Source organism: Patiria miniata, unplaced genomic scaffold (genome assembly GCF_015706575.1).
Source record: "Patiria miniata isolate m_02_andy unplaced genomic scaffold, ASM1570657v1 HiC_scaffold_17, whole genome shotgun sequence".
Taxonomy (NCBI): Eukaryota; Metazoa; Echinodermata; class Asteroidea; order Valvatida; family Asterinidae; genus Patiria; species Patiria miniata.
Window position 1 is genome coordinate 4,774,683 of NW_024037055.1, and position 23,521 is coordinate 4,798,203.

General features: G+C 41.3%; 1 protein-coding gene across 2 annotated transcripts in view; it reads right to left on the reverse strand.

Annotated features, from left to right (window-relative positions):
• Positions 1 to 2,856: 2,856 nt before the first annotated feature.
• LOC119723573 (peripheral plasma membrane protein CASK-like) overlaps positions 2,857 to 23,521 on the reverse strand; it is a 111,645-nt gene continuing 90,980 nt past the window's right edge. For both annotated transcript variants that reach the window (XM_038194294.1, XM_038194293.1), the window contains exons 15-23: positions 16,312 to 16,506; positions 12,748 to 12,981; positions 11,828 to 12,027; positions 10,735 to 10,850; positions 9,455 to 9,535; positions 8,871 to 8,951; positions 7,674 to 7,876; positions 4,769 to 4,855; positions 2,857 to 4,038 (exon numbers count right to left, since the gene is read on the reverse strand). In XM_038194294.1, the coding sequence (XP_038050222.1) occupies positions 3,862 to 4,038; positions 4,769 to 4,855; positions 7,674 to 7,876; positions 8,871 to 8,951; positions 9,455 to 9,535; positions 10,735 to 10,850; positions 11,828 to 12,027; positions 12,748 to 12,981; positions 16,312 to 16,506 (1,374 nt within the window). In that variant the 3' untranslated portion in view covers positions 2,857 to 3,861. The remainder of the gene's footprint in view (positions 4,039 to 4,768; positions 4,856 to 7,673; positions 7,877 to 8,870; positions 8,952 to 9,454; positions 9,536 to 10,734; positions 10,851 to 11,827; positions 12,028 to 12,747; positions 12,982 to 16,311; positions 16,507 to 23,521) is intronic.

Sequence of the window (23,521 nt, forward strand, 5' to 3'; positions counted from 1 at the left end):
GTCTCTATTGGAGGATAAGCAAGGACTTCCCAAAAATGTCTACGATAATACAAGAGAAATCAAAGGAGTGTTGCCATAGTGCATTCTTCTAGCCCATGCATTGATGAGAAAGCTAATATAACAGCGCCCTCTAACGTTGATCACAGCCTAATCTAAAACATCTCTCCTTCAAACACATTCGTGTTTTGTTTTGTTTTTCTTCAATTTTTTTTCCAAATTTATTTTATAAAATCTTCGGGGGTGAAACAGAAGTCTAGTAAACTCTACAGACGTCCTATGTACCGTATTGCTGCCTACACCTTGCTCTTTTTTTTTCAATTTCATTCAAGTTACAAGTTCAGAAAAACAACAAGTTATTCATGAAAGATTGAAGTTTTAAACGTGAAGTTTTGTACAGTCGAATTTTTAAAACATGCTTCAATTTAAATACAATTCTATTTTTTTCTGATACAAAAACTCTGGAGAGATTGTAGCATACGGATCCCCGACACGCGTGGTAGACCACCCAAAATAGAGGGATCTCGTAAAGCTGTGATTTGAATGCACTTAACTTCCATTGTTCTATTTACAATTCATTCACAAAAGGACCTAAAATCACACTGTATTTTTCATTTCTGTTGAATTTACAACCTTCAGTGATTCATCTTAAAAAAAAGAAAAAAAGAAGACAGTTGGCAGACAATGCTTGACTGGTTCTTGATACAGGCGAGTGATTAATTTATGAGCAACCAAGTTTGTATGTAATAATTTCTTCATATTAACAAACAGATCAATTCAAATATGCACAGCAACATAGTTTCAGGCGAAAGCCGGATCCAGAGCACATTTTTTGTTTGTTTTTTGTTTGGGGAGGGGGGGGGGGACAATTTTTAATTTTTTTTTTGGGGGGGGGGGGTTCCCTGAAAAAGAGGGTCAAAACATTTTCGGCCCCAACTTTAATATGAAAAGCAAAAGGGGGGGGGGGGGCCCTAGGACTCTTCATGGCATTGCGGCATTGTGGTTGGGGGGTCCAATTTTGTGGAGGGTGGGGTTCCCCGAAAAAGAGGGTCAAAACATTTTTGGCCCCAAATTTAATATGAAAAGCCAAGGGGGGGGGGGGGGGGGACTAGGACTCTTCATTCCATTGCTGCAATATGGCGTACGCAGTGGCTGCCTGATTTTTTTTGCCTCCCTATGGGACTTACTGCACAAAAACGAAACTAGGGGCATTGGTTGCCCCCCCCCCTGGATTCGCCCTTGTTTCATGCTCCGCTTTTGTTTTCGACATCAATTTAATAAACAAGTCGTTCCCCCCCCCCAAAAAAAATTCCTTATCCAAAACAGTAGCTTCAAATAAATATTTAGCAAAAATGACCCCAGGAATATTTGACATAAACTGTTGGCAATTGCATTGCATAAAAGAGCATTGGTTTGCATCTAATGTTAACGGGACAAGAAAAAGTAACTGACAAAATTGGCAGTAGTAATGAGGTACATACATGTAGACTCATTTCAAGTCGCCAATACAGTTTTGTTTTTCACTGTGATATTGTTCCATACTATCCACTTATTGTCGTATGTTTACAGTTTTCCAAAGCGGGCAGTTTGAATTCATTATCTGTGCAAAGTTTCCCAGCAATGGTGAAAAACAAATGTCAAAAATACCATCAAAAATGCAAATGAATGTAGGTTTTTGCTACCAAGCTTGCTGCAGCGAACCAATCATCAGCCTACCAGTCGTTAATATTCATTAATATACAAATCTACATAATGATTATTCATGAAAGTCAATCTGTACATAATTACAGGCAAATGCTTCAAATAAAACCAAAAAAAAAAAAAAAAAAAGACTGTCCGATCATGGAATTATTATCTGATAGTAATGTTGAGGATGTCCTTGTTTAACTTCGATCTTTTGGTTTGGTTTGCCAGTCCCAACATGACTGCATTATTGTTTCATACCTTTTTACCGTTGAAACTTAATTTACAATGTGTAATTAGAATACCCCTCCCCTCCAAAGACAAAACTCATTTCATTTCTCCAAAGCATTTATAGCTTTAAAAAAAAAATGACTTTCTTAAAAACAGACCCAATGTTTAAACATACTTTCCTTTGTTTCAGTGTAACCAAAAAACCCTTGGGTAACGGGGATACCTAAATTATTAGCTTAAAAATGAACAACAAAAATTGGAATGATCTGTTACAGTAATACAAATTAAAACTGTTCCTCGTAAAAATTGGCCACAGGAAAAAGAAAATGTTAAAAATTAATGAAAGAGCTTAAAACACTGCATGGGAAAAGAATAACAAAGAAACAAAGACAGAGTATGGAATTATATTTCTGATAAAAAGAAGAACAAAACAGAGACAAGATTGATAACACTAATCAGCAGACGGTATCTCACAAATTTATTATCTAATAACGCAATTTATTTTCCTCGTTATGGAGCGCGACTCGGCCGTGTCAGCTAAGATTCGATTCCACTCCAGGCGGTTTTGCGAGCACACACCATGCACACGTGTAGATCATATTGCATATAACTGCTTTACCAGCAACGAAACAAAGATCAGCAATTTCCCCGTGGAGATGCGATGGAGCCAATTAAAAAAAAAAAAAAAAATTCAAAAAAAAAACTAAAAAAAAAACTAAAAAAAAATAAAAAAAATTTGTCTCTTGCAATGATAAAAAACCTTCATTCTTTCTTTTCTGAATAGTTAGCACAAAAATGCGTTTCTCATCAACTCAGCTCTACTTTTACACTTTTTAAAATAAGAAAAACGCTTTCCAACATTTTCTTTTTCATAAGACGGCAATGCTGATTATCGCTCCAATCGATCTGAATATGTACACAAAAAATCGTAACGAAAAACGCAAGTTCTAAGAATTTCTGATTTTATTATGGCAATAAGCGATACTTTACAAAATGAGGAAAATAACGGAGTTAGGTTATCAAGAAATTTAAAACAATGCAGCACAAAAAAAAAAATTAATACAAATACATACATGCCTCCCCCCCCCAAAAAAAAAACCAAGGTGAAAGAAAAAGTTGAATGCTCATTTTCAAATATATTTATTTTCTTTCACTTATTGACCACTTCATATTTTAACAAATTTTATCTACTGTTACAAAAAGATATATTACTGAAAAACAGTCATGGCAATACACAGTCAGAGAGCATGTGATGAAACAACTCTCTTTTCATCAAACCTTTGCAGACATTAAATGCAGTTGAGATTTATAGTCATGATTCGAAAATCCATAAACTGCGATGTCAAGACACTAAAAAAAGCCTCGACTTTTGAGTTCATCCGAAAACATTTTATTTCCTTGCTTTTTAATGACCATACATTCCTCCATGCTGTTTTATACACTTCTTGTGGTTCCAAAATTCCTGAAAAAAACCTGCTCCACAAATCTCGGCCAACATATAATTAGCAAAAAGCAACGAATGATTTGGATAGCTGCTAGGAAAAAAAAATTCCGTTATGCCCAAAAAATTACTCGATAAGATTCTTTTTCTACCCCTGTGAGTTCAGTGAAGGTTAACATAGGAGTATAAAAACGCCAATTGAAAAAAAAAACCAGGAGCAGATTCACCATCTAAATTATTATGCAAGATCTTTGGCTAGAGATAACGCATCGCAGACAGCAACTGAGCCACCCATTTGTCGTGATGACTGGCTGAGGTCGTTGCTGTTGCGTGACCCGCTGCCACGCCGACGACCTCCCACTAAATGATTTCAATGGTGAATCACAGCCGGTCGTACGTTTTTGTTTTGTTTTTTCCTTTTTAAATCTACAGCCAGCGTTTGATTTCACGTCTGACCGGAATCGCTGTCCCATTGTGGCCGGTAAAACCCAATGGTGGTTCTTTCATTGTCAGTAAACCCAACTGACCGGTACCCACTGCGGCGTGGTGCAGATCTCCTCCATGGCTTGCTCCAGCGTGCGGATGGTCTCCTCGATGTCGTTGTTGACGATGGTCAGGTCGAAGAAGTGACCGTAGGCCTGGCGCAGGAGCTCCGACTCTTTGCCTAGCCTCTCCAGACCGTTGTCCTGCAAACAAGCAAACAAACAAATAAACAAACAAAATGAAATCAATATGTGAATTACACAGAATGAACATAAAGTCAGGAATTGACTTCTGGCAGTGCAGTTGGGCAAAGCCAAAATTTGAAGGAGTGGTCAATGTTTTTGTTTTCAGGTGAACCTCCATCTGTAAGTCCTGTTCTACCTTTCCCAACGGGAGACTTTAAATATTAAAAACAAAAATAAAATTAAATTTGCCGTGGCCTGAGCAAGGCTAAAAGCCACTCCAGGTACAGGGTTACAAGAGAAATAAAAAGAAAAGTAGGTGCTCAGGAAAACTGAAGGTCGGAATTAACATTCCTCTTGAAACAAGACAGATCATAGGTTGGAGGGAAACAAGCACCAGGCAAGGAATTCCAAAGAGATGCAGCACGTGGGAAAAAGCTATTGGAATATCCTTTTGTTCTACATCTAGGTACATTTGTACTGCGATAATGCATGGATGAGAACAGGCAGAAAGCCAATTTTCTCTCTCAAACCCTCTGATTGAAGGAACCAGGTTGGACAAACTCGTGGAACAATTGGATAGACTGCTTTTTAGGTCTTAACAACCGGGGAATATCTCCCCCACTGACATGCACTACCGGTACAAATATGAACAGTCTAAGTGACCCACACGATATTGACTGACAAATATTTGCAGTGAAACGTTCTGATCTAAAATGGATGGAACAACAGGGGGATTCAGGACACTCACGTGCATGTCGTTCATTCCGGTGATGGTAGGCGCAGCAATGAAGACCACAAACGGAGCAAACTCGGCACAGCGGAGCACTTTGAGTGCCTGGGAATAAAAGAACAGGGACAAAATCATCAAACGGGAATGCTTGGAAACTGAGAAATGCACAGCAATGATAGAAATCGGAGTTTGTATTCAAGTTCCTACATGTCAGTCACAAGTCCTCCATTCATAAACATTTCAAATGAACTGTAACCAACATATTCTGTTGTCCTTGCTCACTCGCTTTTTAGCTGGACCTTAATTGACCTATCGCGGTAGACTCGCAGTAGAATCACGCCAACGCAGCTTGTGAAATATTGTCCAATTACATGACATACAAATGGACGCGGAGCGGGCAAAATCTGAGACAAACAAAACTTAGTGTGCAAAAACTCCATATGGTTGTCTAAGGGGAGTGGCTAACTCGCAAATGGCGATAGGTCAATTGTGACTTTACTTGTGACATGACTTGTGATTGGCTTGCATACAATTCTGATATATGGACTAATTTGGAGAACAAATTTAGAAGCCATTTTCTGAGGTGGCAACGCGTTCACGCTCTTGCCGCATGCGTTCTTAAAGACGAGGCGCTCAAGCATTTTGGTAACACTATTGGTCGCAAGAGTGTGTACATGCTACCCGAGCACGACTCGCGCGAGCCTGTTTCCAACTCAGAAAATGGCGGTCGCCGAAGTAGTCTATACAATGGGCAGGAAATTTCAGTACAGACAAAAGAGGCCGACAATTTCAGAAAACATGTACAAAATCCAATCAACTGGTACATGAATTCCCTCGCACATTTTTGAATAAATGGCAAATAGATTAATAAATTGTCTGAAGAAATGACATGCTGTGAATAAAACAGGCAGTGAAACCCTTACACTCAACATGGGAAAATTGAAATAACTAGAATCTTCCAAACTGACAAAAGAAGGGAAAAATATGAGATAAAGCTGAAACTGACTGGGACTTTCAAAAGTTGACGTTGAATTTCATTACTTTACAATGCTAATGTAGAAACAGCCAAAGATCAAGTCATTTATGTTAGTCCCTGCCTGGAAAAGTTTACCAAAAAGATACGAAGGATCAAATGTTCAGATCTGTGGACCAGCACACTGTACTACCACAACATGTACAAGTTACAAAGATTGTCTAGTGAGAGCGACCAGCAATATTACACTTTCAAATAAGATTTGGATGCTACATACACGTAGTCTTTGAAAAATCTTAGAACACCAAAGTAGTTAAGAACACAGCCAACTCATCACTGACGTTAAAGGAAAACTCCGTTGGAGTCAAAATGACTGACTTATGACTGGCTTAAATCACTGCTGGCCGCCACGCTTTTTTGTGTGTGCAGTGACTCTCTGTGTGTCACAGTTACTTTAAAGCTACAGTCCATCATTTGCAGCTATCCAAAAAGTAACTGGCGTAATTATTGTTGAAAAACATACTTGGTTGAAAGATAGTAAGGGGATTAAACTCCCTGTCAAATGATCCTTTCTGGCAAGCTGTCATTTTGAAGAAATCAACGAAAGAAGGCCTTTCCAATGGTAATTCTTAAGAAGCACCGTAGGAAATTCAATTTGTTATTCGGCGAAGCGCGTGTAAGCATTGGCACGACGCACACGCGGTTGCTATAATTCGTCGGATTAGTGCGCGACATCGCGTAGCTGCAATCGGCTAGTGAGAACGTGTCTTGGACGCTGGATTCAGGCCCAATTCAAAACATGATTCAGCAACTTTTGATTTGAAATCGAGATCCTAGAATGTTGTTTTTCTCGAAAAATGCAGCTGAAGCTGAGCTGAAACTTCATCAGGTTAGTTGTCCAGCACCCTTCTTTAGATTTTGAGCACTTTTGTTGCTTCAAACGAACAAAATGCGCAAAATTACAAATGATGGACTATACCTTTAACAGTCACAGTCAGAGGATTATCAAAGAAAGACGCTAGCAGTACAAGAAGCAAATATATATATATATATATCAAGGACTATCGACAGACCTGTAGTAATTTGACGTCAGATGACATTGCCACCTGTCCGTATGTGTTAATCTATTGACAATATTTTGGTGAAATGTTGTGACATAAACAAACACACACACAAAAACAGTAAGCATCACAGGGGGTGGAAGAAAGAAAATGTAGAATCGATTAAAATTAAAACGTAGGGCTGCAAGGAAGGGTTATATGTTCTTGGTTGGTTCATCTCCTAAATACTCCGCGTGGGAGTTTATACAGGAGACCAGAAACACCGGGGCAAACCCCTTCTCTTTAGCGATAAGTGTCACTGGGTGAGCTCCGTGGTCAGACACGGGTCGCATGGTGGCTGACCTTCAGCTTGACCACGTTGTAGTCGCGTTCTTTGCAATTCTCAGCTGCGAGACGTTTAGCTCCCCCAGCCCCTGTTCATACAGACTTGGGCCATGAAAGTCATCAACTGTGGGCCAGTTTACACTCGGCACGAAATCGAACGCATCCACAAATTTGTGAAGTCATGTCACAAGTTTTCATGACGTCACAAATTCAGACAAAAAAAATGAACACATTTCATCTCTAATGAATTTGGTAGCAATATCGATGTCAAATTCGCTTCAGATTTGTATTTGTGTGATGTATGAACTGGCCTTAACCCCTTAAGCACGGGTTATAATGGGGACATTCCTCCACACATAGAGCAAGTGGCCCGCATGACTGCACAGCCTTTGTGTGGTAGCGGGACTGCACAAAAGCAGCAGCTGTGGAACTACCCACTAGCCGTTTGCCACGGCATACCGCAGCTGGCAACTGCATTCCAATGAGGATTAGCGGCCGCAGCCATGACTGCTTCCCGGGCCCATGGGGTTAACCTAGTGGTTAGAGTCAGAATATTCACCCTTACCTGGGGCTCAACATCTAAGATTGCGATCAGTCCTTGCGTGTGGATCTTGCGTATGGTGTCCAGCTTGGTGCCGTACATGGCGTCCTCGTGGGTGCCGTACTCCAGGTATTTATTGGTCGCGATGTCCGTCATCATTTCCTCGTGGGAGACAAAGTAGTAATTCTTGCCGTTCTCTTCGTCTTTCTTGCATGGCCGTGTCGTGTCTAAACAAAAACAAAACAATTTCAAAATATTGCTGAAATGGAAAGTCACATAGCTCAGCAAGGTGGAACGATAATGGATACCTGGGAAAAAGATCAAAGGAAGAGATAAGTTTGATTTAAAAAAAAATTATTTCTGTTAACTTTTCGGTCAAGCAGATGATATCACATGATATAAGTTCTTGGAGTCAGGTTTGTGCAGTGGGTCTTTCCTTGCCTTCCAATTACTGTGGCCGGGTTCGATTCCTGCTTTGGACCACAAGCAGCTGGAGTTCTCAGTCCCTACCTGTTTCTGTGAGTCCCCCACCCCACCACCCAATTCTAATCTAGGCTTTTCCTCCCACCTCTAAAACTAAAAAAAAAGGAGTCCTTGGTTAAATTTCCAGAAATAGAATAATAATAATTATTCTCATGAACGTGCAACCGAGCGCTTTGAGCTGATTTAACTGGGCCTGTCACCCTACGGATGAAGCAGTTCCAGTCACTCAAAATCCATACCCCCATCAAAATCCATCCCCCCTTCAAAAACCAACCCCCCATCAAAATCCATCCCCCCTTCAAAAATCCATCCCCCCCCCCCTTCAAAAATCCATCCCCCCTTCAAAATCCATCCCCCCTTCAAAAATCCATCCCCCCATCAAAATCCATCCCCCCCCCCATCAAAATTGATTCCCCCCATAAAATTGATTCCCCCCATCAAAATCCATCCCTCCCCCCATCAAAATCCACCCCCCCCCCCCATCAAAATCCATCTGACTTCGGCAGATAAGCCATGTATACAAAGTCCATCAAAATCCACCAGCATCATCGGTGGATTTCAACGGATTTGGTCCTGAAGCATTACGTGAAGTAGAGTGAGTGATGGATTTTGACTGACGTGGTCTTCTACTTAGTAACACTAAGTCGGGAATAAGGCTTATTGATGTTAGCACAAAAAAAAGATGAGCAAAGTAGAAAAAGAAATATGAGGCCTGTTTCCAGGCTGTTTAATACTCACGTGGGATGGGGTAGGCGTACTTGTCTGGATGACTTGTGATTAACGTGTTCTTGATGTGTCTCCTACCTACACCGTGGGCACCTGTGGGTCAAATGCAAGACAAACATGAACACCGAGTCACCACACCCTAGCAAGTCCTTAAAAAAAAAGTTTTTGTAGGCTTCACGAAGGAGCAGCCAGGCAATTTATTATACTTGGGAGCCTTGATGGTTTACAAATAGTGTCATTAATTCCTTACATAGGTGAGGTTTTTCAAGGATCCAAGAAAGCTAAACAAAAAAATGATAAGAGAATTGGAGCTATCGAAAATCATAATGCACTTTTGTTATGAACCTTTTGAATCCTGTTTTTCCAACGGTGGTCGGCCCACCACCATTGGAAATGTACACAAAAATACCATTTTCTTGAAAATGACTTCACACCAGGTGCCATAATTTTACAGGATGCTTTAGACTGTCATTTACCAACATCCTAGCAAGGTATTTCGTAAAAACTTGGTAGTTTTTTTTTTCTTTGATGTCTGCAAATGTTGTATATTCCCTTTAATATCGCTCTCCCCTGGTTCTGCACCAATGTGTACCTACCGAGAAGTACGAGTGTTTTCCTCATGAAGGCAGGCAAGCGGACCACCTCCTCATATGTAACCAGATCAAGTTGATCAAACACTGGAACGAGATTAAAAAAGGAAAAGGATGGAACGTCGTTAACGATTGGACTGTCAGTTGATATTGTCTCCACCAAAAAGAGGTAGGAGATGGCATTACAATATTTGGACGGTATGAAGCATGGTCTTTAGTAAACAAGTGTAATTTCATGAAACTAATTTTTTAGTTCTAGCTGAGTAATCAGTCCTTCTGTTTTGAGGCGTGCGATCACATCCCACGCCACCACATGCCTAAATGCTTCCTGAGAAGTGCGAATAATCGCACGCCTGAATCCCTCAGTACCGCACACCTCGGCATACATTTACGGCACAATTATACTTCATAATTTGTGAAAAACAAAGTACGTCGGTGAAGAGAAAACGGCTTTATTGTAAACCAAGATGAATATTATGAGAAAAAAAATACCAGATTGTTCGGTCCCAGCTTGAACAACAGAATCGCACACCTAGAGAAAAATCACATGCCTAGAAAAATCACATGCCTAGAAAAATCACATGCCTAGAAAAATCACACGCCTAGAAAAATCCAGGTGTGCTTTTTTTCACACAACTGTGATTTTCAAATCAGAAGGACTGAGTAATATGTTCTCCGATTCCAACATTTTCGGAGAGTGAAATTATTTTAAGACATCAGGTTACATAGAAAACCAAAACAGATTTCACATTTACAGGCACTTTTAACATGCAACAGATTTGTAAAGCGTTGTAAAGCCCTTCAGACAACTTCTAAGATTTGAATTTTGGGGTCGTTTTTAATACAGTACCCGTGTTTAACGTCAATAGGGTACTCGTTTCCAGTACTGCCCATTAATGCACACCACTTAACATCTGAACTGAAAAATTATAGCAACTGCGTGCGCGTGTGCATTGTGTCAATGCATGCGCGCACCCATTCACGGATTCACTGAATTACAAGCCAACTACTAATGGAAATTTCCAAAAATTTCATCACTTGACGCATCTTTAGAAATGACCTTCTTTTCTTGTTTTCCTCAAAATGACAGCATGCAAGAATAATTTCACAGGGAGTTTAATAGCGCCATTACTATCTTTATACCAAGTGAGCTTTTCAACAATAATTTCGTCAGTTACTTTTTGGACAGCTGCAAATGATCTACTCTACCTTAAACTCAGGACAAATGAAAGGTTTTAAGTGAGGGAGTTTTTCATTCTGTTGCGTGATTATCATGGGGTACTGACCCGCGTTGTGCTTCGCGAGGTACTTGTCTCGGTACTGTTTCTTCCGTCGACCGAACCACGTACACGATGCCTGCTGCTCCTTCTTGGCTCTCTCAATGGCTAAACAGGCTACTCTCCTGCGAGAGAATGAAACATTTAGGTTAAGGATAATGGCATAAATTGAGCAGTCCAGGAAATTCTGTAGACAAAACACCACAATCTGTGGTTCCCGCTGGTTATAGGCATCACCCTTTCTATGGGATCACTCCTATATCCTATTGGTTACAATGCTTTATCATTCTATGACATTCCCATTCAGTGGTTTGAGACATTTTTTGAGTGTATTGTGCTATGGGATCAGTCCAGGAAATTCTGTAGCCAAAACACAATCTGTGGTTCCCGCTGGTTATAGGCATCACCCTTTCTATGGGATCACTCCTATATCCTATTGGTTACAATGCTTCATCATTCTATGACATTCCCATTCAGTGGTTCGAGACATTTTGTGAGTGTATTGTGCTATGGGATCAGTCCAGGAAATTCTGTAGACGGAACACAATCTGTGGTTCCCGCTGGTTATAGGCATCACCCTTTCTATGGGATCACTCCTATATCCTATTGGTTACAATGCTTCATCATTCTATGACATTCCCATTCAGTGGTTCTAGACATATTTGGGTGTATTGTGCTATGGGATCAGTTCGATCTTATGCGATTATTCAAGGTCACATGGTTCCACTTGATAAGCATCTTGCCATTCTATTGTATCAGTCCTATCCCTATTCAGTGGTTCCCAACAGGAATCCTGTCATTCTTTTCTATGACATCCATCTCACCCAATCAATGGTTCCCACTGGTTATGGGCATCAGGTCATTCTGTGGTATCAGTCCAATCCCACTCATGGTTCCCATTGATTATGGGCATATATTTTTTGCAATTTCACTGGATCAGTCCACTCGAATCCCACTCTGTGTTTCTCATTTTCCCACTGGTTATGGGCATCAGGTCATTCTGTGGTATCAGTCCAATACCACTAATGGTTCCCATTGATTATGGGCTTATTTTGTTGCCATTTCATGGGATCAGTCCAGTCTCTTGGGCTTTGAATCTCACCATTCTTGTAGCTCCGGTGACGGGATCAGTCCCGCTGTCCCGTTGAGAGGCTCCCCTTCCTTCCGGGCCTGCCACCAGTTGTGGTCGTCTTTGCTGATGATCTGTAGGATGTCACCGCACCGGAAGCTCATGCCGGCTTGCTGGCAGGGGATCAGGTCGTCCTGACCTGGGTCGTACTCAAACTGGGCTCGCACATAAATCTGACGCAAAGACAAAAACAAATCACCGAATCACTCGCATTCATTATCCACACAGAGGGTAAGTGTTTGATTGCATCTGAAACTCTTGTCCAGCTCCACTGTCTAGGTCTTAACCATGGCCCAATTTCTTGCCCCTGCTTACTGTTAGTGAAAAATCCCTGCTTACCGTAGCAGAAAATTCCCTGCTTACAGTGAGTGTATTTCACGGGTTAGCAAGGAATTTCGGCGTATGCGCGTGCATACAGCCCGGAACTGAGTATTCTGTGCTTAAAGGGTTGTGACTACAGTATATGTTGTTCATTTTCAACCCAAAATTGAATACAAGTATATTTTTCAAGCGGACAGAAAATTTTAACAAAAAAGTTTGAATTCGGAAAATGACCTGAAATGTACAAATGGTAATGGAAATATTGAAAGGTGCAATGTTTAGATCCTAGAGCTGTTCACAAAGGCAAAGGATTTCCATTTTTAAATAATTTTTTTTTTTTTTTAAATAATCGGTTTTCTTAAAGTTGTAATCAAGCCAATCAAAGTCAATCACAATTCAGGACAAAAGTAACAAAAGAGTAGCAAAAGATGAACAATGAACAATGACAAAGGCATGCCTCTGTCATTGTTCATTCAAATACCATGTGAGTTGACAAGGGACTGGATGGCTTATGATTGGCTAATAGAGGTTTGTGACTGACTCGATCAATTACAACTTTTCTGTTTGCCTACCTCACAAGGCTGGGGTGCGTTTCTGTAGCTGGGCACGATCTTGAACGTGATGCTTCCGCGGAGCTCTCGAAGCATCCGCTGCAGGTTCTCCACGGTCTGGTTGGCCACCGAGACGTTGTTGATCTCGCGGATCTCGTCGCCGACGTGTAGCGTGGCCTGCCGGTGGATCATGCCGCCGTGCATGATGCGGGCCACGATACACCGGCGGTCGTCGTTCATCTTCAGGGTGATGCCCTGGATGAGGGGAGAGATTAGACAGGATTAAGATTAGAGGAACGGGATTAGTCGAATCAGATATCTGCTTTTTGAAACTGATGGATCATGCATTATGTGATGTGATACACCAGCAGTCATTGTCCATGTTGTCCAACTTTAGAAAGTTGATTCCCTGGATATATATTCCCTGGATATACGTATTTGTACTCCGTCGTGTCCGATGTAAACAACCACGTTTTTCTTTTCTTTTCTCAGGAACGGTAAGACATTAGGTTAGTTTCCTTTCAACCAGATATCTGAAATAGGACAAGTAAACAATCCAAAACATGTCATTTTCAGGGATTTTAGGACCTACTGCCCCTTTAAGAACCATATTTTAATATGCACTGACAATCTGTGCAGGGGAATTCTCTGCAAAAAAAGGAGAACTTGTTATGGATAGAGGCAAGAAGGATGAGATAAGTTAGAGAGTGGTAGCCAATATTCTCCATGCCTCTGTGGATAATTTCAAACAACATGCATAACAAATCATCAACCATTCTCAGCAGGAGAAATACATACATGTATGGACTGTGATTAATGGATTGGGATTAGTAGATTCAGATCTTTTGGCACTGACAACTGAAAAAAATCACACTGGTGCCCAGTTCTATCACAGCAAAATTACTTTAGGCACACCCAAACTAAACACACAGTGTCGGTGCGCATTCTACAAATTGACATGTGTGTCAATTATCCTGTAACAGGAAATGCAAATATATTTGAAGATAATACATCCACAAAGCAAACCGCAATCCAACAAACAAATCACCACAACAGCTTTGTAGACTACTGATCTGCACAGATTAGCACAGTGCAAGTATATGTGCACGGCCCCTGAATACACTGCCATGCACACATTTGACCCAGCGCCTGTCCTGATGTATTAGATAGCGCCGGACCTGCGACGGAATTAAAGCATGCGTGAAATTGACCGTCCTCAATCGCATAAATCTCGGCCCGGCCTCGGCAGACAGTCCGGCTCCGGGACTGGTGCTTTGCCAAAGCTCATTTTGTGATAATCTTATATCAATCCACGAAGAAGGGAGGGGGAAGGGGATAAAAAATTAAAAATCTAAAGTCTATTCCATGAATTGATCAGATTGATATGAATTAGTTAGAAATCTGATTACGCTAACATGTCTGTGGCGACAAAATAGAAGAAGGTTGTGTGTTGACTAAAAAAAGAAGTTGTAGGAAGCAGAGCAGAGAAAATGGAAATGACACATTTAGAGTGAGGGGAAATGCATCATTTTGCTCATTGACTTGTATATAAGCGGTGTGGCCCAGTGGTTAGGGCTTGTGACTCATGATCAGAGGGTCAGGGGTTCAGATCCAGCTGCTGGCCATATGTTGTGTTCTTGAGCAAGCCGTTTTACCCTGTCTTGCCTCTCTCTAGCCAGGAGTACATAAATGGGTACCCGCATAAGCTGGCCATTTTACTGTGTCCTTGGGCAAGCCACTTTACCAGGGCTTGCCTCTCTCCACCTAAAATACATTTATAAATGGGTACCAGCATTAACTGGCCATTTTACTGTGTCCTTGGAGCAAGCCACTTTACCAGGACTTGCCTCTCTCCACCTAAAGTCCATTTATAAATGGGCACCGACATTAGCTGGCCATTTTACTGTGTCCTTGAGCAAGCCACTTTACCAGGACTTGCCTCTCTCCACTTAGAGTACATGTATAAATGGGTACCCGCATAAGCTGGCCATTTTACTGTGTTCTTGGGCAAGCCACTTTACCAGGACTTGCCTCTCTCCACCTAAAATACATTTATAAATGGATACCAGCATTAACTGGCCATTTTACTGTGTCCATGGGCAAGCCGCTTTACCAGGACTTACCAGGAGTACATGTGTTAATGGGTGCCGGTATTGGCCTGTAATGGACTCGCATCCAATCCAGGGGGAACAGAAATGTTCTCAGTCGCCTCATACCGAGGGAACCAGAGAGGGTTATTTGGGGGTTCTTTTGGGCAAACTGTGAGAAACAAAACAGAGATCATACACAATGTACAAGTACGATGTCAAATTGTAGTCGCCATCAGGAAAATGTTTGAAAGTACATGCTTGGTCCAAAGAATTTATCCTCTACTTCCAGAATCACGAGGCAAGGCAAGCATTCTCAGCTGCAAAATTAATCTTCCCCCAAACGTGGTGAAGTGACTGATCCAATTTATGCTTTTGAAAAAAAAAAAAAGCAATTGAGCAGATCGGGGGAGGCACGACTCCGACATGTATGAGTGACTTCACGATCTTCATGTAATATCTTGCTGCTCTTTAATTAAATCATCAATCGGTCTGATAGCATGACGCAGGTAGCAACTTTTGTATAATGCGGGGGTGAGGTACCGGTAACTGTAAAAGCCTGGAAGGGGTGGATGTTGTTAGAAGAAAGAAAAAAATTGCTGACAGTCGTTAGAAGGAGGAAAATTTGTTGCAAGAGTTTTAGTACTCTTATTTCTAGTTGAGTACGTTTTAATTTCTGTACTTGTGTTCCCTGCAAAATGTACTCAAATACGATTGAGAGTTGTGTGGAATTTTACTTAGGGTTTGAACTATGCATACAAATGGGCATAAGGCGCACACAAAATCAGCGGTGTAGACAGTGGCTCTCACCATAAGTGTGGGGGATGGGGGGGGATGGGGGGGGGGAGGGGGGAGGGGGTGTCGCGGTGAGTGTGGGGGGGGGGACTGGATTTTCCACGGGGGGGGGGTCAGTTTCTGTTAAACCTATTAACCATGGTCACTTATAGGACTAACAAATTTCCAGCGTGGGGGGGGGGGGGGGGGCGTGACAGGAGGCAGCAATTTTGTATGGGGGGCACCCCCCCCTCCAACGCTGCGCCAAATATAAACAAATCCAGATACATCTAATATTCTCTGACACTCATAAGTTTCTTTTGGCCCCAAAAAACCATCCAATGGTGTTCGACAGTCTGCCACAAATTTCCTCAGCGCTCCACACCATGTCAGCCTGAAACAGGTCTTAAATACTTGTGATGACTAACCGTTTCAGTAACTGAGTGGATTGTTGATTAGTTGATGGGTTAGTTGATGGATTAGTTGATTAGTTGATGGGTTAGTTGATGGATTAGTTGATTAGTTGATGGGTTAGTTGATGGATTAGTTGATTAGTTGATGGGTTAGTTGATGGATTAGTTGATTAGTTGATGGTTAGTTGATGGATTAGTTGATTAGTTGATGGGTTAGTACCCCAATAAGCTATTTCGGTTTTTTTCTCTGGAGATATGACGTCATGATAACCCACTGAGAAATGACCAGTGTATATTCACGGTCTTCTTACCAGAGGCTCGTCCGAGTTTTTCTGGAACTGCACCAGTCGGACCCGGGTGACGGAGTCCATGGGCTCCACGTCCCCGTTGGGGGACTGCATCTCCTCGCGTCCGTTCAGGAAAGGCGACGTCGGGGGAGGAGTCACGCGGATGGCCGCATCGCTGTAAACCTCGTGGGCGACCACGTCATGCGCTTGTAGCAATGCCTGGAGAAAGAAAGAGGAAAAGTAACAAGTTGGACATTAATTTAACCCAAATATATGTTATTTCTGTCAAATATATGTTGTTTCTGTCAAAATCAATCAAGTGACTGTTTTCAACAGTTAAGAGCTCCCAGCCTACATAAAGCAGGATTGACTGGCTGTGACTGTTAATGTAACTACATGTAGAAAAAGGTGTAAAAAATAAGCTGAACTTTGGAAATCTCCTATACCTTCGTACACAGCCAGTGAGGGAAAAAAAGCTGAAGTCCAAAACAAAAAAAGCTGAAATCAGCTTTAAAGCTGAGGTTTCACACCCCTGTAGATGCAGCTATGCTTTGACTGTAGGTGATTCACAAGCCAGCTGTGCCAACCACTTGCCTGCTTTTGTCTGTGGACTGAATTTGACAAGTCACAGTGCTTGCTTGATACATGATCTCACTGTTGGTGACTAGCCTGTGTAAAAGGCATGGCAGGGAAAAGGATTGATATTTTGACTGTGTCCTGCACAACTGTCAACAGACTGATCCGTTATTAACCCAACCCACTAAATGTTTGGACCTACCCACTGAATGTTTGGACCTACCCACTAAATGTTTGGACCTGTCACGACCGTAACTGCGCATCCATTATTAACCCTAACAGCCCTGACTCCATCAAAATTCATCCCCAATTTGGTGGATTTTTGGGGACTTGGTCCTGCAGGCCTGGTTTGACTAAACATTGATGGAGTACGATGGACTTGGGCCTGGAGGCCTAAAGCAAAGCATGCATTGGAAGCAGTGGGATTGATGGATTTTGTCGGACTTAGTCCAGTAGGGAGTTAGGGTTAAGGTCCAACAAAAGGCCGACATGGGTGCACTTAATTATACATGGCATGCATAGCTGGAACGTGCAGCTTGACATTGAGGAAACTCAAACCCATGTGCAGCGTTGGGCAATGCAAATATATAGCCAGCTGCAGCATGGTCCACTGTCCAATGTGCTATGAATATAACATTGTCTGGTTTACTTTAAACTGAATGTGCATATGTGATGCGATCAAGCTAAGTGAGTCGTTTGTCGACCCTGGTCAACAATTTTTTTTATCACAGATTTAAAAAGAGCACAATCTCAGCATTACTGCTGTGAAAACCGCACGCTTGTACCATCTTTAGTTAAAAATTTATGGAAGTCGGAACACCAAGAGATGTGATGAAGTGATGTGATGAAGTGGCCCTAGTGTGGCCTGTATCTCCAAATGAAAATTCCCGACAAACGACTCATGTAGCTTGATCGCATCACATATTGAGATTTACATCACTTGTCGGAAACAATGTTTACTGTTGGTGAATTTCAAATTGTACAACTGATTTTCTCTCCTGTGGTACATTGAGTAAACCTGTATGTTTTTATATTTTCCCCTCAAAAAGTACATGCACACTTTTGGAAGATTCTTGCCTACGGGTATACACGTCGATTCCCCACTGAAGGATTGGGATCCTTGCACAGCGGTGGCCGACCCGCTCAGCTTTCACAAGGGCCCGGAAGACAAGGAATCCCCGGCCGAAACCGGACAAGCCAGGTCCCCCTTGAGACCCTACCGAGAGGTTATTGAACCCTATATCGAGTCCGGTTCCGACCCAAAGATAACATCCCCCAATCATCCATGTTGTATTGCCTTACATGTATGTACGAACCGGCTTCAGATACATATGCAGCACTGTGAAGGCTATGCTGTATCATGGTTCCCTGCGCGATGCGTATTATGTGCACAGAGCCCCAAAGTGCCCTGGGGATAAGGAATATGCGATTGGGAGCCTGACTATAAATGGACTGGGCACGTGAACTCCCATGTAATAAAAGAACGCCTATGTGTTATTACAATACATACATGTGTACACATGATTGATATTACTGACATGTAGACACTTGAAGCGTTAGTACACACTTGAGAAATGTATTTTGTGCATTGTGAATGTTTGGACAATGTTGCTCTCAACTATCGTTATTACTAGGCCCATAAATCATTCCCGAGACCACACTTAGTCCCTGCATGAGTAAATTGCTTGTCACTGCTAATTGGCAGAAGTATTTTTTTTTCAAACAAAGTAGCACTTTGAAAATCTAGGATATGAAAGCCCAATTCATAAGCTTTCTGTTAGTACAAGAATCATTCAAATCACTTATGTACTTTTCAAGTTATGGAATTTTAAACACAACCACCGTTTTAAAGTTCTGTCCACGGATCACAAAAACGGCGTGCGTTCTTTCAGCAAAACGAAAACAATTCACTCTCATCCCTTTGTGATTTGTTTTTGTTTTGCTGAAAGAACACTGCACTTTTTTGTGATCTGTGGACAGAACCTTAAAACGGTGGTTATGTTTAAAATTCTGTAACTTGAAAAGAACATAAGTGATTCGAATGACTCTTGTACTAAAAGAAAGATTATGAATTGGGCTTTCATATCCTATATTTTAAAAGTGCTACATGCAGAACTTCACTACGATAGTCCCGCCATTTGGGTTTCATTTGTTTTCACTCACCCTGTACACAGTACAGCAAGTACTGTACTATTAAGATCACAAATCCTCAATCCAATATTTCTCAAAAATTGCAGCTGGGGAACAGCATGGCAAGACAACATTATCCGAAAGGTTAATCTTATAATCTCCGCTCCAAATTAATTTAGGCTGGGAGGGGATGAAGTCATGCACCCAGAAACCTCTCATATATGACTGAGAATGTAATCTATGCGTATCGACAGGGTAGTCGGTATAGTCGGATCCCCACAAGGAAAAGGAAGAAATTGGAAAAAGGCACAGCAAAAGACATGTTTTTTTTTAAGAACACAATATACAATATAATGCATTATGCTTTACAATACGATGACCAGTACAGGAATGTATTAATAACGACTATGACATTTTTGCAAGATATTTTTAGTATACAATTACACGAATACACACATGTACAGTGCCAATATATGTATTTTATTGAAAATTTCAACGTGCAATCAATTCAACTTGTATGTTCAACCCCAACATCTCACCAGAATTTGCAACTTTTGTTTTGATATTGTACAAAATTTCCCTAGGTACTATGAACTGGGCATTCTCAAATCCGAAAATGGTGAAGCAGACGGAGAAAAACAAGCGCGAGTGCACAATAAGCTCTGGGCCGGGAACGGAATGTCTCACTTCATATGCAAAATAAACGCGCATGCGCATCATCGAGACAAAGGGGAGTGTTCCAAAAACTTTCGCCAAGAGTGCGTTTACTGACGACGTCATTGCATTTGGTCAATTTTTGGTCATTTTTGGTCAATTGGTACCGGTAGTTATATTTTAAGGGAAACTTAGGGTCAGTTTTGGTCAATTTTCTGGGGGCAGCCCTGCCGACCGAACAACCATGAAGAGACCTGAAGAAGCTCCTGCAAGAGCTTAAAAACAATGTATCCACAACAGCACATCAAAAAGTGCGGCATCCACTTCAGCTAGCAATGTTTTCAAGTTAAACCATTAAACAGTCCTGGCAATTTCGATATTTAATTACTTTTTCCCCCAGCTTTTGTTGACACCCCAAAAAGTGCACGTTCATAAAAAAAAGAAGAAAAGGAGAGAGAACAAAAAATTGTCCAATTATAAATTGTAACACGTAGTGCGTGTATATACTCCCCCGGCAAAACCACCGACACGAACTGTCTGTTACTATTTGTATTGTGCCAAGCTTTGGCTCTGCACACAGCAGCTTGGAAACATTTCACAATTAGTCAAGACAACCTGGTTGATAATTAACCTCCTTCTGCCTACGTTATTTGCTGGCTGTTCACATATTTGGCCTCCTATACTTCCCCCATCCCCCCCCCCAAAAAAAATCCAGAGTACATGAAACAACAAATCTTGCATCCGAGAAATAACATCCTCCGGCGATATAGCATCCATGTTTTCACAAAGTTTTCAAATCTAAGTAAGAGGATCCCCCAGATTTTACTGAGTACCTTTCCCTCCCGATAAACAAATTCAGACATTACACCAACATGCCGGACCGCGAGGCACAACCAGTTCCCCTGCCTGCTTAAGACCATCCTTTTACCCAATCATGCTTCACTTCACATAACCCCCCGTCCTCCCATCTTAAAAAACTCCATAAAAATTTATAGAAACCTAGCGGGGATACGAAAAACGGATTAGAAAATAAATTATCCCCTCTTCAGTGCGCAAGCGGAATTAAAAAACACGAGAGCTTTTCAATTAGCGCGGGGCTGTGAAATGTTGACACGGGCCTTCTTATAGTTTTCTTTCTCTCAAGACTTGAGCGTTGTGGAATACGACAGCCTTAAGCAGAGTGTCTGAATGGAGGGCAAGGGCCAATTTTCATGGAGCCCGCTGGCACGCTTAAGCACAGATAAATATTTGCCTAATAAAAACAGGTGAACAACCAAAATGCCATGTGATTCCAGTGTTGCAGCACTCGTATTCGGTCTGGTACGCGAGTATAGTTTTTGGTACCCGCATTCATGAAAATATACTCGTACTCGAGTACTTTTTTTTGGTACTCGTACTCAGGCTTGTACTGATGAAAATATACTGGTACTCAATTTTTTCTCCATACTCGTACTTGTACTCATGACAATAAAGTACTCGTACTTTTGCAAATGTTCTCCCGCAAGAATTAAAGCTCTTTTACTGTTTGGGAAGCTTCTGCATTTGGTTTAACCCTAACCCTCCTCAATCCTCCAAGTTTTGAAGGATTTTTGAGGATTGAGGCTGAATGGTAAAAAAGTGTCAGTTGATTTTGGAGGATGCATTGTGTCGAGTTCGTAGGCCGTACCCAGCATTGTTTATGTTCAGTCACGAATAATTGAGATCTGCATTACATGTATGCTCGATATAATCTGCCTGTGACTGTCAACAGCACTACCTCATCCCATTAACAGCGATTGTTGGAGGATTTGGATTGAGGCAATGCTCACCCCTCTTCTGAACAAATTCGAGAAATACCAGATGATTTTGGAGGATTGAGGATGGTTCCTAGCCTAAAGGGCTTAGGGGGTTATAGGTCAATGCCTAGTTTGATAGCAAAAAGCCCTCGAAAGCACGTGACACATTTTGCTCCAACTTCTGGAAAGTACTCATACTGGTACTTTTTTGGTACTCGTACTCGTACTAATGGAAAATGGTCTTGTTCTCGTACTCGTACTCATGACAAAGTACTCATACTCGTACTAATACTCTACAACAGTGTGGAATTCACATTGCTTGTAACTGGTTCCCGGCTGCAGTCTGCTAAGCACGTACGTACGTTTGCTTGATAGCAATATTTAAACTGGACCCTGGTGCATGTAATTGTCATCTACAACGTTTGCACAGATGGAGTCTCTGCATGCCGCATTTGTCACGGTCTCACCGTATTACATTTGCCACACAGTCGACAACTCCACTCCGAAGGTGCACGTCCGTCCGTTATACTTGCTTTTTTCCGACACACATCAGTGCATGTATGATGGGCATTCCCGGAACTACAATACCCAAAGCCAATATTTTCACCCAACAAATATTTTACCTAAGGCCAACTAAATAGTAAAGTTTCTCAACCCCGTCCACTTTCTTTTGCCAACGCGCCTCCCTTTTTAATTTTTTTTTTTTTAAATTCATACATTTGCAATACATTTTGCAAATATTATTGCCAATATATTGTCTTTTTATTTGTTTTCAGCAAATTGTAGGTACATGTACAATGTATGCAGAAAGGGTTATGGCTCCTTTGTACACAATTTTGTATTGATCAGCAAAATCGTCGAGAAAATGGAAGAAACAATCAGCCATCCTGGAAAAGCCACCATCTTAGAAAAAAAAAAAAAATTCTGGCCTCCTTCATTTTTTTCAAAAAGCCCGCATGAGATTTGAGCAGACAAAACGTTACAGACATATTTCATGTCGTGAACGATAATGAGAAATTTTACATCAATTGTACACCTATACTGAAGGAAATTGATAATTAATAAAAACAATTGTGCATTAACCCTAACAGAACTCAACCCATCAAACCCCAAAGGCATGTTTTGTTGGAATCTGTCTGGATGGGTACAAGTACCCCTAACTGACAGTCTTTTTTATATTGGGTTGGCACACCTCCAGAATCTAAGTCAAAAAAATATGTGTGTGCAGTTTCCCATATGGTGTTGGAATTTGCCAGGATGGTAGGCCTATATGGTTTCTAGTAAATCATGCTAGGGAGTTAGGGTTAATTAATCACATTTCAATTTAATCACAAATCAGTTTTTCCCTCAATGTAATTTATTCTCTAAAGGTACAGATCTTCTCAACAGCCATTTCTAGGCTCTGAAAGTGTCAGCACAGCTCTGGGAACAATTAGCCTTCTTCCTCCCAACATGGATGTAAATTTTTACGCCCCCGATCCATTCCGACGAAATATTATATAGGCCACAGAAATTGCATCATTACGTCCCCCATGGAAACAAATCTCGAGTTCATTTTTTTTTTTAACAGGTAGTGCTCGGGGGATGCGACAAAAGCGACTTCGGACAACATCCTCCATCATCCTGCGTTACCGTTTCGTATTCTGCGTTGTGAAAATATCTACGGGGGACAACGCCGCGCATTTTCAACTTCGTCTTAAGAGACTCTCGGAGGAGTGGAAGGCCTGTGACAGCTCACACGGTGTTGGACATAGTTGTATTTTTTTTAAGGGGTCATGCGATGGATTTTGATACTGAATCTTATACTTTGTAAAACCTGCCATTTCTCTGAAATAATTAGTTTGGTTTATTAAAACAAGAGTACTTCACTATTAAAAAAGGCCAAGCTATTTCCTGAACACTGAGTGTTGGTGTGAAGTCACTTTAGGTGGACACTACACAGTTTTAAAATGCAGCTCATTGGAAATGGTTGTATAAAAAAATTTAGCACCTGACTCAAAATTTAGTACCCAACTGGCTTTCGGATACTAAATCAACATAGAAATCCCCCCCCCCCCCCCAAATAAAAATAACAATAATAATAATAATAATAAAAATCA